The 17,147-nt window shown below is 38.0% G+C and overlaps 1 protein-coding gene across 2 annotated transcripts in view; it reads left to right on the forward strand.

Annotated features, from left to right (window-relative positions):
* Positions 1–17,147, forward strand: part of BCO2 (beta-carotene oxygenase 2) — a 109,571-nt gene that overhangs the window by 78,602 nt on the left and 13,822 nt on the right. For both annotated transcript variants that reach the window (XM_045482795.1, XM_045482794.1), the window contains 6 exons: positions 2,581–2,792; positions 2,996–3,111; positions 4,010–4,112; positions 9,600–9,728; positions 10,703–10,863; positions 12,278–12,445. In XM_045482795.1, the coding sequence (XP_045338751.1) occupies positions 2,581–2,792; positions 2,996–3,111; positions 4,010–4,112; positions 9,600–9,728; positions 10,703–10,863; positions 12,278–12,445 (889 nt within the window). The remainder of the gene's footprint in view (positions 1–2,580; positions 2,793–2,995; positions 3,112–4,009; positions 4,113–9,599; positions 9,729–10,702; positions 10,864–12,277; positions 12,446–17,147) is intronic.

Here is a 17,147-nt window from a genome sequence, read left to right on the forward strand (position 1 = left end):
TCCTTGGGGTGCCTGGGTGGCTCAGTCCATTGGCGCTTGATTTTGGCTCAGATTGTGATCCTAGGGTCATAGGATAGAGCCCCATGTTGGGCCCTGCACTGAGCATGGAGCCTGCTTGAGATTCTCTGCCTCTGTCTCTCTCCCCCTGCCTTTCTCCCTTACTCTCATTCACTCACTCACTCTCTCTCTAAAATCACAAGACTCCTAAAAGACGCAATCAAACAAATGAGAAAACATCCTGTGTTCTTGAATAGGATAATTCAACATCATAAAGATGTCAGTATTCCCTAAGTTAATTTTAAAATTTAATACAATCTTTAAAATTCCAACAAGCTTTTATTTTTTTTTTTTTAAATTTTTTTTTCAACGTTTATTTATTTTTGGGACAGAGAGAGACAGAGCATGAACGGGGGAGGGGCAGAGAGAGAGGGAGACACAGAGTCAGAAACAGGCTCCAGGCTCCGAGCCATCAGCCCAGAGCCTGACGCGGGGCTCGAACTCCCGGACCGCGAGATCGTGACCTGGCTGAAGTCGGACGCTTAACCGACTGCGCCACCCAGGCGCCCCTAAAGGAAATTAGATCAATACTAAAGTTTGTATGGAAAAATAAATATGCAAGTATAGTCAAGAAAACATGAAAAAAAGAAGATTTTCAGTGAAGAGACTAGCCTTTTCAGACATTAAAAAATACTATAAACACTCTATGATTAAAACATTGTGATATCAGTACATAAATAAATAAACAAGCGATATAGAATAGAAAGCCAAGAAATAAACCCAAGAACTAATGGAAATTTAATTTATTATAAGATGGCATCTCAAATCACTGGGCAAAGAGAGTCTTGTTTTACTTTTAATTTTATTTCCTGCATTTTTTTATTGTGGTAAACAATATCTAATGTAAAATTTACCATCTTAGCCATCTTTAGAGGTAAAGCTTAGTGTTAAGTTTATTCACATTGTTGTGGAACAGATCTTCAGAACTTTTTCAGCCTGCAAAACTGAAACTCTACCTTTTTGTGTGTGTGACTAGATTGTTTTGTTTATAATAATGTCCTCAAAGTTATTCTGTGTTGTAGCATGTGACAGAATTTCCTTTCCTTCCTTTTTAATGGACACTAGGTGTCCATTTTTTGATTATCATAAATAATGCTGCTATAAACACAGGTATACAAATATTTCTTTGATTCCTTGCTTCCAGGGCCATTGCATTTTAACACAATGGTGTTAGCCTTGCTTATCTGTGCTGAAGACATATTAAGCATTCAGCATATTAAGCACATGAAAGAAAAGACCGTATGATGTGAAACTCTTTTAAAAGCAAAGCCACTGGGGCTTCTGGGTGACTCAGTTGGTTGAGTGTCCGACTTTGGCTTCAGGTCATGATCTCACAGTTTGTGAGTTCTAGCCCCACGTCAGGCTCTGTGCTGACAGCTCAGAGCCTGGAGCCTGCTTCAGATTCTGTGTCTCCCCCTCTCTCTCTGCCCCTCCCTTGTTCGTGCTCTGTTTCTCTCTCAAAAACAAACAAACATTAAAAAAAAAAAAAAAAGAATTGGGGCGCCTGGGTGGCTCAGTCGGTTGAGCATCTGACTTCAGCTCAGGTCACGATCTCGCGGTCCGTGAGTTCGAGCCCCGCGTCAGGCTCTGGGCTGATGGCTCAGATCCTGGAGCCTGTTTCCGATTCTGTGTCTCCCTCTCTCTCTGCCCCTCCCCCATTCATGCTCTGTCTCTCTCTGTCTCAAAAATAAATAAATGTTAAAAAAATTTTTAAATAAAAAAAAGAATTGTTTAAAAGCAAAGCTATAAACTTTTCCTTATAGTTTTTTGATGTTCCATTATGTAAAAAAAAATATTTTTAACATACGCATGTTTGAGAGTGAGAGAAACAGAGTATGAGTGGGGGAGGGGCAGAGAGAGTGGGAGACACGGAATCTGAAGCAGGCTCCAGGGTCCGAGCTGTCAGCACAGAGCCCAATGTGGGGCTTGAACTCACGGACCTCGAGATCATGACCTGAGCTGAAGTCGGACACTTAATTGACTGAGCCACCCAGGTGCCCCTATATTCCATTATTTAAATAGATAATTTCTACTGTAATCATACGTACCAAGATGATTAATAATCTTATTTGTTCTTTAGCATAATTCTGATAAATTTGAAAAAATTTAAAGTAAATGGAATACATAATATATACATAAGATATGAAGATTATTATTTATTAAAGCTTAGGAACCCATTTTAACTTGGAGAATGTCAAGTATTTCATATCCTCTTATGCTATTTTCCTGGCTATAGGGTAAAAATCAGACTTATTTTAGGAGTCACCAGTTTGGAGTGTTATTTTCAACCTTCTAAGTGTGAGTTTTTTGACAGGGGAGTAAGGGTCAGAAGAATGTAAGTTGTTCTTCTCCGTTGGATTTCAGGATATGCTCAAAAGGTGTCATCTTTTACTCAAGTTTTCAAACTAAACAGGTTGTGCTGGGAACCCATTCCAATTCCTTATCTCTATATTTGAAGGCATTCATTTGCCCCTGTGTTTTTCTTACTGGTATTTGTCTTTCTGTTTTTGCTGCTGTCTGAAGGTACAATCACTGGTTTGATGGGATGGCTTTGCTTCACCAGTTCAGGATGGAGAAGGGCACAGTGACATATAGAAGCAAGTTCCTACAGAGTGATACTTATAAGGCCAATAGTGTTCATGATCGAATTGTGATCTCAGAATTTGGCACGCTGGCTGTCCCCGACCCCTGCAAGAATGTTTTTGAACGTTTCTTATCAAAGTTTGAAGTGCCTGGTAAGCAGCTTTTTACTGTGCTCAGAATTTCTGGGTGATAGTGATGACTATTTAATTATGATGTATGTCAATCTATGTATATATCTTGAAGTAGAATTTTTTTCTTTTTTTTTTTGGTATAAGAGGATGTTTAAACTGTGTTCTTGCTCTGACTGTGCTACAGTAAGTTGTGGTGTTTAAGTAACTCTGGGATTTGGTTTCAGCAATAACTGACAACACCAATGTCAACTACGTGCAGTACAAGGGTGACTACTACCTTAGTACTGAGACCAACTTTATGAACAAAGTGGACATCAAAACTCTGGAAAAAACCGAAAAGGTAAAATATAGTTTAAGAAAATGAATAAGGACGCCTGGGTGGCTCAGTTGTTTGATTGGGTCAGGTCATGATCTCATGGTTTGTGGGTTGGAGCCCTGCCTCAGGCTCCCTGCTGTCAGCACGGAGCCTACTTCAGATCCTTTGTCTCCCTCTCTCTCTGCCCCTCCTCTGCGCTCTCTCTCTCAAAAATAAAAAATAACAAACATTTACAAAAATGAATAAAATAGACCCTAACATTTCATTCCTTTCCAAATACTTTTTAGAGTGGTAGTTATCTGAAGAAGAAACTGGAGCCTTTATGAAACAAAGAAAAAAAAGTTACCCACTGATTCAGGGTATTACTCTGCACCTTCTGTCCTCAGTAGATCTAGCCCTGTGAGGTTGGTTTTCCTTAAAGATAATTCTAGATGTCTTCCTTGGTCCTAATATCTGAAGGCTATAGTAAAGGAAAAATACAATAGTACAGATTTAAGTTGGCCATTTCATGTTCTTCCTAGCTACAGATAGAATTGGATTAGAGACTGTCTAGGCCCCTCCTGCATTCACCTAACACATTAATAAAAATTAAATTAAATTTGGACCAGAACTTTAATTCTTATTTTTTGAACTTTCCTGCAATCTTGGTGGGGGATGGGGAATCCTTACTGGATAATCATTTTTGTCCATTTGATGGTGGTGGTGGTGGTGGTGGTGGTGGTGGAGTTTTTATTTATTATTTAGTCTCAATTTCTTTAGAAGGAAAAATAATTTTGATTTTTTAGAGGTGAGACATTAGGGCTTAGACTATAGTTGTCATATCTTATTTTTAAGATATCTGACACATTCCTACTGTTGATAAATGTAAGTAGAGATCTTCCCATTTTTAACATTTAAAAGTCTCATGGTCTTAAATTTGCAGGTAGACTGGAGGAAATTCATTGCTGTGAATGGAGCAACTGCACATCCTCACTATGACGCTGATGGAACAGCTTACAACATGGGGAACTCCTATGGGTCACATGGTAAAGTTGGGAAGGAGGTCTTTTTAAAAATAATTAGGAGTTAACTATCTCCCCAGTGTTCCATTATAGTTAAGGTATAGACATAGGGAACTTTGTTTAAAAGGGTCAGAAGGAAATCTCCAAAGTTGCATAACTGAGCTGAAGGTACCTAATTTACTGTGTTCTATGGTCCTTTTGCACATATGCTTAGCAACTGATTTGCTATTTGACCTTTTCAGCATGACTTACATTTTTTATGTTCTGTTGTGCTTTTTGGCTTACAGGCATTACAGGGATTTTCAGTATGTATTTCTCAAACTTGAATTAAAAAAAAATCACACTATAAGTACAAGAAATTTAGAATGGTACAGCAAACAGATGTGGGGAAAGTACATTGTTCATTACATGGGAAAGGATTTATTTTTATTATGGGAAAAATACACTACAAAGTAAGTTAAGGTTATTGTGTGTTTGTATTTCCAGCCATTTACATCACATCTGTTTCCTGGTCATCCACAACTCCTTTTCCAACTGCCTACCAATCTGCTCCAGAAACTTCTAATAGCTAATAATGATAGCTAACATTTATTGAGTGCCTAGTGTATCCTGGTGTTAAGCATTTTTCAATGTACTTTTTAAATTTAGTCCTTATAACGACTCTCTGAGAGAGGTACTATTACTGCCCCCATTTTACAGACAAGGGCAGTGAATCTGGAAACTGTGTAAGATACTTGGTTAGGCAAGTTTCTAGTGTGTAAGGCCAGTCTTGCCAGCAAGTCTGAATCACACCCAAAGTCACTCTGTTAGACTTTCTTCGTAATTATTTATTACTGAGTACAGAAGACTGTCAGAGCATGCAAATTCATGTTCCTGTAACCTGAGTGCATGTCTCTCTGAAGAGAAATGGGTAGGTGTTCGATATTTCTGACTATCTGTCTTAACCTGTCCATCAGTCTATCATGTATAACCTGTGAAACCTTTGTATGGTTTAGCTTTTGTGTAGGTTAATGTGTGCCTTTGGTGAGTAATTGGCTTTGCAGGGTGTTTGTGTCTACTTCTCCATATTGACATAGGTGACTGTGTATTAAAATGCATAGTGCAGGTTTGTTTTTTGCTGGCTCAAGTAGAGCTAGGTATCCTAAAACTTCATCACCCAGCTCTCTCTCCATATATATATGTATTTTTTAATGTTTATTTCTTTGGGAGAGAGAGAGTGAGAGACAGAGTGTGAGCAGGAGAGGGGCAGAGAGAGAAGGAGACACAGAATCTGAAGGCTCCAGGCTCTTAGCTGTCAGCACAGAGCCCGACGTGGGGCTTGAACTCATGAACCACAAGATCATGACCTGAGCTGAAGTCAAGATGCTTAACCGACTGAGCCACCCAGGCGCTCCTCTATCCTCTTCTTTATTACCTGATCTTGAGTAGGAAATATGTTCTTCAAGGCTGTTATAGGAAACAGCAAACATCCTTTTAGGTAAAATGTTTCAGGAAATGGGTAAACTAACTCTGCAGTTTTTTGTCCATCCATCTTTTTTGATCATTAAAAAATTTTCATTAAAAATGATATCTATTCTATATACTTCTCTGGTCTGTTTTTTATTCCCTTAACAATGTATTAAAATATTATAATAATTATTTCTTATGTCAAGAAACATTTCCCAGAATCAGGCTGCATAGAATTCTCCTAAGTAGATGACCTATTTTAAAAACTATTTTCTTGTTAATTAAAATATGGTTGACAAAAAGTACATTTCCTAATAAATTAAGTCTATTAATCAAGTAGATAACTGGGTAACTAGTTCATAATATGATAGATACTGTTTAGCTTTTCTGAATTATATATTCTAAAATAAGTAGTCATTAGATCAGTGGTTCTTAGCCTTTAGTGTGCCTCAGAATGTTCTGGAATGCTTCCTAGCAATGTAGATTACTGGGCTTTATCTTCAGAGAGTTTGGTTCAGTAGACCTGAAAAAGGACCAAGAATCTGCTTTTCAATCACCCCCTTACCCCTTATCTTGGCACATTTTAACAAGGTCCCCACGTGATTTTGGTGCAAGTGACTCCTGGATCTTTGAGAAACTCTGCCACCAGTCATCAGGGGCTGTGGCTGTTCTTGGTACTTTGCCTCAGTCTATTATACAAAGTCCTGAAGAGTCTCCCAGAGTTAGATGCAGTGTTGGGCAGGTCATTCCTCTGGGCATTCCTTTGTTGGGTGTTTCCTGGGTATGTGTCTGTCTTGCTCATGGCTTCACAACTTGCAGTTAGAACAGTTCATTAATTAATACTGGTTAAATTTAGTGAGTTTTGTCACTTAATCTAACCACTGAGATGAGCAATTCTTTATCTTCTAATCTCAACTGAAACTGAATCTCCTCCCTTTCCCCCTCCCCCCTCTTTCCCCTCCCCTCCTCCTCCTCCCCTCCTCCCCTCCTCCCCTTCCTCCTCCCTGTCTTCCTCCCCCTCTCCCCCTCCTCCCTCCCTCCTCCCCCTCCTCCCCCCTCTCTTCCTCCTCCCCCGCCCCCTCCCCTCCTCCTCCTCCTCCTCTTCGTCTTCCTCCTTCCTCGATTGTTCAGTTCAACCGGAGTTTTTGAACTGGAGCTCAAATGTACATGTAGCTGTAGAGAGGTTGTGTTTGGGAGAAATTTAGTGATTCTCATAATAAAGTGCTTGCTGGTAATTTCTGTCTTTAAGAAATAAAAAGCTTTTAACTGTTTAAGCATTTCCCTGCATTTTTAAAGTCTTTAAAAAATGAACAAAAATCCTCTAAATAATCAATCCAAGTAGTTTTTAGTACTAATGAAATGTATGCAATCTGTTAGATAGTAATATGGTACTTTTGGAACTGTAGAACTGGTCTTTTATCGCTTTTATAACTCATCATTGTCTAAAGCATGATGTTTTATATATAATGGGTGCGCAGAACACATCTATATCCTAACTCAGACCCCTTCAGTATTTTATATCAATTGGATATAAAATTGATATAAAATACTCAGTGTTTTTACTAGGATGTCTAATAGGTGTTACAAAATTAACTTATTTAAAACCAGACTCCTGAACTTTTCCCCTAAATTTTCTCTGCCTAAAAGATTCCCCATTTAAGCTGATGGTAACTTCATCCTTCCAGTTGCTCAGGATGATAATTTTGGAATCATCCTTCACATCTGTCTCTCACATCCATATCCAGTTGGTCAAAAAGCAATTGCAGCAGTGCCTTCAAAATAAATTTAAAGATCCAACCACCTCATATGACCTCCACTGCTGGCATTCTGGTTTGAGCCCACCATCCTCTCGCATGTGAATTGGTGTAATAGCTTCTTAACTGGTCTCTGGGCATCTACCCTTGCCCCATTTCAGTTTATTGTCAGCATATCAGCTAATTATCTTTTTAGCCCACCCACCTCATCTCAGACTTTTCTTTCTTACTCTGACAGGGCCTCACTGGCCTTCATGCTATTATTTGGACACTCCAGGCTTACTTTTGGCTGAGAATCTTTGCATTTATTCTTGTCTCTGCCTGGAATGTGTTTCTCCCAGATATCCTCAAGTCTCTCTTCCTCACCTCCTCTTGGTCTTTTCTCAAATGTCACTGTCTTAGTGAAGCCTTCTCAGATCACCCTATCAACAATTGCAAACAGTGGCCCCCATCCATATACACTTATTCCCAGTCCCTATAGATCTTATCATCATCCGATGCTTTATACTTTTACTTATTGGATGCTTTATTAGAATCTGAGCTTTGTAAAAGAAAAGGCTTGTGTACATTTGGACCGTGCTGTGTATAAGTGTCTGGAAGATAAACTTAGGACACTTAGAAGAGTGTTTGGAATATAGTTGACACTCAAGAAGTAATGGCTGAATAAATGAATAGAGAACAGAAGGGTTATCTTGTTCCAAAAGAAGCTGAGTGTTTGCAAAGTTATGTGTTACCCCAGTTTTTCAGGACCAGCATTGGCAATTCTAATACCAGAAATATAATTCAATATGACCTCAGTATTTGTTTATTCACTGAACGATTTAAAACAATTTTTTAATGTTTATTTATTTTTGAGAGGTGGAGGAGGGGCAGAGAGAGAGGGAGACACAGAATCTGAAGGAGGCTCCAGGCTCCAAGCTCCGAGCTGTCAGCACAGAGCCCAATGCAGTGCTCAAACTCATGAACTGCGAGCTCATGACCTGAGCCAGAGTTGGATGCTTAACCGATGAGCCACCCTGGTGCCCCTATTCACTGAATAATTTAACAAACATAAGTTGTTAAGTAATCCATCAATAGCTATTTTTACTGTGCCTACTGAACGCTAAATTCTTGCTTGGTATTGAGGATACAAAGATGAATCAGACACAATTCCTGCCCTTGAAGAGCTCACCAGTCTATTGGGAAGCAGATAAACAAGCACGAAATTGTAGTGCAATAAGATAAGTGTATGACTGTACAGGATATAATCAGGGCATTGAGGAGAGGCACCAAATACCTTTGGGGTGGGGAAGAATCAGGGAGGGCAACTTGAGGAGTGGTTACCTGAGCTGGTTCTTGCAGAAGTAGTAAGATGAATAATTACATGAATGAAGGCAATTGCATGAATGCATTAAGAAAGGATAAGATGGGACTTGGAGTGACCCCAGGGATCCAGAGGACTGGAGAGGAGTTGGGTGTGGGGGCAAATGGAGATTGTAATTGTAGGGATTGGGGAATGGTGAGAGGGACAAGTAGAATTAGAGGATATTCTTGCCTGCTACCTGATCTTTTCCTATAAAGTAGAGAATGAGTTCATTTTTAGGGAGTGAGAGGGTAGTCTTTTGAGAGCATTAAAATGCAATAAACTTAGCTACTAATCATGAAAAAAAATGCAATAGGCCGTTGGTTGATTACTTTGTGTGTATCATTTTAACTTTTTTTTTTTTTTTTTTTGGGGGACAGAGAGAGACAGAGCATGAACGGGGGAGGGGCAGAGAGAGAGGGAGACACAGAATCGGAAACAGGCTCCAGGCTCTGAGCCATCAGCCCAGAGCCCGACGTGGGGCTCGAACTCACGGACCGCGAGATCGTGACCTGGCTGAAGTCGGACGCTTAACCGACTGCGCCACCCAGGCGCCCCTGTGTGTATCCTTTTAAAACCTTAGCTAATGACTTTCATAAAGTTAATATTTTTTTTTATCCAAGTCTTTGTTTGAAATAACCCTTTATGGGTGCGTCTGGGTAGCTCAGTTGGTTAAGCATCTGACTTCGGCTCAGGTCATGATCTCATGGTTCCTGAGTGAGTTCGAGCCCCACATTGGGATCTCTGCTGGTGGTGCAGAGCCTGCTTCAGATCCTGTCTCCCTCTCTCTGCCCCTCCCCCACTTGTGCCTCACACTCTCTCTCAAAAATAAATAAACATTAAAAAAAGAAATAATCCTTTATGAAATATGGATGTCATGCATATATTGCATAAATCTCTAATTCATGAGTGCAAGGGTTGTATTTTATTTTAGAATGTGTATAAATAAGACAGGACTTTGTTTTCCAGGTTCTTGCTATAATGTTATTCGAGTTCCTCCAGAGAAGGTGGATCTTGGGGAGACAATCCATGGAGCCCAGGTGATATGTTCTATTGCCTCTGCAGAGGGGATGAGACCTTCTTACTATCATAGCTTTGGTAAGCCCAAATATAACACACATTACTTTGGGATGTGCCTTAAACGTCGCTGTAGCAGACAAGCTAGTGTTCGCATATACTGTGTTGATACCACTTATCAAAATATGCTGATGAGACCAAGGTTGCATTTTAATGCCACTTCAGTTTATTTTGTTTAGTGACTTACTTTTTATCCTGGCAATTACTAAAAAATCGACAACATCAAAAGTGAACCAGAATGTAAATTATGGACTTTGGGTGCATTTGATGGGTTGTCAGTTTGTCAGCTGTTGCAAATGTACCAACCACTCTAGTGGGGGATGTTGATGATAGGGAGGCTGTGTGTATGGGGGGACAGGGTATAAAGTCTCTGTGCCTTCCCTTTAATTGTGTTACAAACCTGAAACTGCTCTACAAAAGTAAAGTCTTAGTAGAAAAAAATTATTTGACCATAAAAAAAATTGACAGAATTCAAAATTTCAGGTAACTTTAAAGCCATAGGTAATTATTTTCATGAAAAGGTCTTGACTATGTTTTTTGGGGGGTAAATTCATACTCTGTTTGATAGCTTCAGCTTTTTCTCAGAATATTTATTTTCTGCATTCTAAACCTTTATAGCCAATCTGCTGCTGAATCTTAACCTTCAGGATAAATAGCAAAAGGATTACAGAAGAAACATCTTGATCACAAATGACACTTTAATATTATGCTTCTTCACTTGGTTCGTAAACTGACCAATTTAAAAAGAAAAATAAGGAAGATAAAAAGCAAACTGTGAGCATTCAACCCAAGCTGTTCTGAGCAGTTCCCTTTTTTATGTAGGAACAAGAAATATGTAAGGCAAAGCTGGGAAGCAGTGGAGAATTATTTCTGTCTGGCTTTTGTTTAGGTTAGAAGTATTATGTCCTGGCATTCAGATAAATCCCCATAACCATCACATTTCAGACAATTCTAATTTACTAAATCCCATTTTATTATTTGCTGGAACCTTTCAGGAATGACAAGGAACTACATAATCTTTATTGAACAGCCTCTAAAGATGAATTTGTGGAAAGTTGTCACTTCTAAAATCCGGGGAAAGTCCTTTGCAGATGGAATAAGCTGGGAACCCCAGTATAATACACGGTTTCATGTGGTGGATAAGCACACTGGACAGGTGGAGTATCTTGACTATGTTTGTTTTGAAAATGGACAAATCTGTATATGGTTGATTTTTTTTCTGTCACTGGGTATTGCTGGTATAAGACATTTGTAATCAAGGATATTACCTTCTTCCGTAGGTGGGGCTAGCTACTTATTAATGAGTACAGTGGGTTTTGCATATTAGAAAATTGTAAGGAATGGTTTTACTTTTAATTATCTGACTCAACTAAAATGGCATCTAAGAAACCTTGGCATATTAGCATGAATTTTTCCATGTCATAATATTTGCTAAAGAGAATGTTGTTCACATAGAAGTCTTCTGTAACTTTTGCAATGATAATTTTTTGCTTGGTTCTATGACTTCTTGATATGTAAATATGATAATCCTACCAAAGTCCAAAGTGCGTTTGTTAAATATCTTTCTATACTCCTGTTTAGTAACACTATGGTATTTTGTCTTCTTTTTGCCTTTCTAAAGAGATGACATCCTAAATTTACTATACGCTAATTTCATTACAAAAAATCCTATTTTGATAATAAGTACATTTTTCAAATAATCACTTAACTCATCATAAGCTACTTAATGGCCGTATTTTCTCTTTTTTTTTAATAGTTTTTTAAAGTTTATTTATTTATTTATTTATTTATTAAAAAAAATTTTTTTTTTCAACCTTTATTTATTTTTGGGACAGAGAGAGACAGAGCATGAACGGGGGAGGGGCAGAGAGAGAGGGAGACACAGAATCGGAAACAGGCTCCAGGCTCTGAGCCGTCAGCCCAGAGCCTGACGCGGGGCTCGAACTCACGGACCGCGAGATCGTGACCTGGCTGAAGTCGGACGCTTAACCGACTGCGCCGCCCAGGCGCCCCTAAAGTTTATTTATTTACTTTGAGAGAGAGAGAGAGAGAGAGAGAGAGAGAGCGCGCACCAGCAAGGGAGGAGCAGAGAGAGAGGGAGCTAGAGAATCCAAAGCAGTCTCTGCACTGTCAGTGCAGAGCCCAAGGGGCTCCATCTCCCACACCACGAGATCTGACATGAGCCAAAACCAAGAATTGGACGCTTAACTTACTGGGCCACCCACGTGCCTCAAAAGCAGTATTTTCTATTCAATCATGTAAGGTAAAGTCTAGGATTTATTTATACCTCAAAACATTGGGCCCTATTTCATAAGGACTTTTAAGTTAGTTGTGACAGTTGATTGGTTTATATCAAATAGCCCCAGTTCATTGATTAATATGAAATGTGATGACCTAAGCAAGCAATGGTTAAATCAAAGTGTTTGCTTCTATGTTCCACATTCTACCTTTTATACTTACTAGGCCTGTCACTTAAAGGGGAGGAGGGAATCTTTTTAATTTAAACTTTGTGGATCTGTTCCTTAAAGAAAAAAAGAAAATATCTCTTTTTCTTTGTATTTTCCCTGCAGCTTCTTCCAGGGATGTACTACAGTAAACCTTTTGTTACTTTTCATCAAATCAATGCCTTTGAGGACCAGGGCTGTGTTGTAATTGATTTGTGCTGTCAAGATGATGGAAGAAGCCTAGAAGTTTACCAACTACAGAATCTCAGGAAAGTTGGGGAAGGGCTTGATCAGGTAAACATCTCTGATTTGTCAGAAGTTGTCAACATAATTTTGAACTAGCCAGGTTCTGGCTGTTTCTCTTGCTTCTTTGGCAGATAAAGAAGTGGAATGGTTTTAAAGCATTGAAGGCACAGCATTGTCATTTACTTATTTAATACTTAAAGATAATTTGAGTTACTTACTTAATATCTGATAAATTAAAAGCATATTAAAGAAAACAAAGAGATGTGTTTTGGAGCGCTGTGTGATTAGTTCCTTATTACACTTGAGAAGTAAACATTCTTGTTTCCTGGAAGGGATGGCAAAATGGACTATAATATCTTAATTCTCTGATAAAAGAAGCTGTTTTGGTTCTTCCAGCTGAGGGCATTCATTTTTTCCCAATACTGAATCCAAGGTAAAAATTTCCTGGATTATGTAATGCAAATTGTTTCAGGCTGTAACTTTACTTAAAACTTTTTTTAAAACATTGATTTAATTTTATTTTATCTTTTAAGTTTACTTATTTTGAGGGAGAGTAAGAGAGAGAGAGAGAGAGTACATTCAGTCATGAGTTGGGGTGGAGCAGAGAAAATACTGAGCAGGCTCTGTGCTGTCAGCTTGGAGCCTGATGCAGGGCTCGAACTCATAAAGTGTGAGATCATGTCTTGAGCTGAGATCAAGAGTCGGATACTTAACTGGACTGAGCCACCCAGGCACCCCTAAAGTTAACTTTTCTTACAAAGCTTACTTATTAGTTATTGTAGCTGTCTGATCGGTCTTGATATCTGCAGTATACGTCCTAGCTCTTTTCTTTTTAAAGATTGCCTGGATTTTTCTTGGCCTTTTTGCATTTCCATAAGTTTAGAGTCAACATGTCAGTTTTTGCAAATTAAGAAAAAACAAAATCTGATTGGAATCATGTTGCAACTACAGATCAATTTGAGGATAATTGATGTCTTTACAACAGTAAGAAATGTTGAAGCTTCCGATCCATGAACATGGAATATCTTTCCATTTATTTGAGTCTTTTAAAAATTTCTCTCAGTAATGTTTATAAAGTTTTTGGTCAGGATATTGCATATCTTTTGTTAAATTTATCTGTAGGCATTCAGGTTTAGTTTTGAAACTATTATAAATGGTATATTTGATTAATTATTATTATTATTTTTAAAATATTTTATTTTTAAGTAATCTCTACACTCAATATGGGGTGTGAACCTACAATTCCAATATCAAGTGTTGCACACTCCAGTGACTGAGCCAGCAAGGCATCCCAGTCTTTTAATTGTTAAGTTTTTTTATTCAAGTGTAGTTGACATACAATATTATATTAGGCACACAACATAGTGATTTAACATTTATATACATTATGAGTTGATCATCACAATAAATCTAGTATCTTCTGTCACCATAGAAAGTTGTTACATATTATTGACTATACTCTCTATGCTGTACATTGTATCCTCATGTCCTATTTATTTTATAACTGGGCTTTTATACTTTTTAATCCCTTCCCCTGTTTTGCCCATCCCTATACTCTCCCCTCTGGCAGATACCAGATTGTTCTCTGTTACCATTTTTAGCATCACGTTTGCTTTAGATTTCCCCTCCTCCTCCCCCTCTTCCTCCTCCTTCTCCTCCTCCTCTCCCTCCTCATCCTCGTCCTTGTCCTCGTCCTCGTCCTTGTCCTCGTCCTCCTCCTCCTTCTTCTTCTTCTTTAATTTAAATTCAAGTTAGTTAACATACAGTGTAGTCTTGGTTTCAGGATTAGAACCCAGGGATTCATCTCTTACATGTGACACCCAGTGCTCATCCCAACAGGTGCCCTACTTAATGCCCATCACCCATTTAACCCATCCTCCCACCCACCGCCCCTCCAGCAACGCTCAGCTTGTTCTCTGTATTTAAGAATCTCTTATGGTTTGCCTCCCTCTCTGTTTTTATCTTATTTTTACATCCCTTCCCCTATGTTCATCTGTTGTGTTTCTCAAATTACACATACAAGTATATGAGTGAAATCATATGATGTCTGTTTTTTCTCTGACTTATTTTGCTTAGTTTTTAAGGTTTCATTTTCTGTTTTTGCTGGTATATAGAAATGCAGTTGATTTTGTATATTGATTTCTTATTTAAATATCTTGCTAAATTCACTTATTAGGATTTGAATAGTTGACTATAGATTATTTTTGATTTTCTATGTACATAATCATGTTATCTGAAAATAATGACAGTTTCATTTCTTTCTTTCCAGTCCTTATATGCCTTTTATTTCTTTTTCATGCCTTATTATATTGGCTAGGACCTCAAATTGAAAAGAAGTAGTTATAGCAGTAATCATTTTCCCCTTCTCATCTGGAAAATGTTTAATAATTCACCATTAAGTATGAAATTCCTACAGGTATTTTTGCAGATACCTCTATCAGTTTATCTTAATGGTGCTTTTGATGAATAGGCATGTTCCAATCTATCAATTTTTTTCTTTATGAGTAATACATTGTACATCCTATTTCAGACATCTTCCCATGATAAGGTCATAACAATATTTTCACATATTACCTCTACAAGAGTTTTTAATTCTAAAAATTAAGTACTCATATATGCGTTATTCTGTTTTAGATTTATATTCTGTTCCATTGGTCTACTTAGGTATTCCTGTGCCAGTATCCCACTGTGCTGATTAATATCACTGTATGAAAAATCTTGATGTTTAGTAGATAAGGTCCTCCTAATATTTCCTTCTATAATGAGTGTCATGGCCATTCCTGGCCCTCTATAACTTTTTAAATAAAAAAAAAAAATTTTTTTTTTATTTTAGAGAGAGAGAGCAAGCAGGGGAGAGGGGTAGAGGGAGAGAGAGAGAGAATATCCCAAGCAGGCCCCATGCTCAATAAGGAGCCCAACGCAGGGCTTGATCCCATGATCCTGGGATCATGACCTGCCCCGAAATCAAGAGTTGGGTGCTCAACCAACTGAGCAACCCAGGTGTTCCTACATTTAAAAAAAATTTTTTTGAAATGTTTATTTATTTTTGAGAGAGACAGACAGACAGACAGAGCATGAGTGGGGGAGGAGCAGAGAGAGAGGGAGGCACAGAATCTGAAATAGGCTCCAGGCTCTGAGCTGTCAGCACAGAGCCTGATGTGGGTCTCAAACCCATGAACTCTGAAACCATGACCTGAGCCGAAGTCAGACACTGAACTGACTGAACCATGTAGGCACCCCCCTACATTTTTATATACATTTTAGAATCAGCTTGTCAGTTTCTACACACACACACACACACACACACACACACACACAGAACAACAAAAAAACCTGTCAGATTTTAATTGCATTTGCACTGAATCTGCGTATTAATTTGAGAGGTTAATATCTTTACACAATGTTGATTCTTCTAGTACATGAATACAATTTATCTTTCCATTTTATCACTTCTTTAAAGTGTTTTATAGCTATCTGGGTACACATTTTATATGTCTTTTTTATTATAAAGAACATTATTAAATTATTAGACTTACTCCTAGGTATTTACTTTTGCTTTCATTTATGTTAATACTGCTGTATAGCAATATGTTTGATTTTAGTTTCTTGATCTTTTGCTCAGTTAATGAATACAGTAATTCAGTAATTCTAATAATTTATAGATTCTTTTAGATTTTCTACATCTACAATCATATCTTATACAAGTAATGACAGTTTCCTTTCCAGACTAGTTATTGATTTTCATTTTCTTGCCTTTCTTCATTGGACCTCCAGTACAGTGTTGAATGCAAGTGGAGATGGTTGGCATCCTTATCTGGTGCCCAATATGAGAGGAAAAGTCTTCAACATTTTACTGTTAGGTATGCTGTTTGCTATAGATTTAAACAAGCAAACAAACTAATAGACTTTGTTTTTTAGAGAAATTTTAGGTTTAAATAAAAATCAAGCAGAACCTGGAAAGCACTCCCATGTATATTCCCTTCCCCTAATATCCCCAGATTCCCCTATTGTTGACATCTTGCCTTGGTGGGGTATATGTGTTACCATTGATGAACCAATATTTATATATTATTACTACCTAAAGTCCGTAATTTACACTAGGATTCACTCTGTGTTGTACAATTCTATGGGTTTTGACAAATGCATAAAGTCATGTATCTACCATTATAGTATCATACAGACTAGTTTCCCTACCCTTAAAATACCACATTCCATCTTCTTCCCTCCCCACTTCTCTCAACACCTAGCAACTAGTAATCTTTTTACTGTCCCTATACTTTCTCCTTTTTCAAGATGTCATGTAATTGGAATCCTAGAGTATGTAGCCTTTTCAGACTTGCTTTTTCCTCATAGTAATATATACTTAAAGTTTCTTCAGGTCTTTTGGTGGCTTGATAGCTCATTTTTTTCATCACTGAATGATATGCTGTTGTATGTATGTACTAGGTTTGTTTATCCATTCATTTATTGGAGGATACCTTGGTTACTTTCAGTTTTTGGCAAATATAAATAAAACTGCTATTAACATTTGTGGGCAGATTTTGTGTGGACATAAGTTATTGATAGATTTTTTAAAAAATGTTTATTTTTTGAGAGACAGACAGAGCATGAACAGGGGAGGAGCAGACAGAGAGGGAGAAACAGAATCTGAAGCAGGCTCCAGGTTCTAAGCTGTCAATACATAGCCCGACGCTGGGCTCGAACTCAAAAATCATGACTGGAGCTGAAGTTGGATGCTTAACTGACTGAG

Source organism: Leopardus geoffroyi, chromosome D1 (genome assembly GCF_018350155.1).
Source record: "Leopardus geoffroyi isolate Oge1 chromosome D1, O.geoffroyi_Oge1_pat1.0, whole genome shotgun sequence".
Taxonomy (NCBI): domain Eukaryota; kingdom Metazoa; phylum Chordata; class Mammalia; order Carnivora; family Felidae; genus Leopardus; species Leopardus geoffroyi.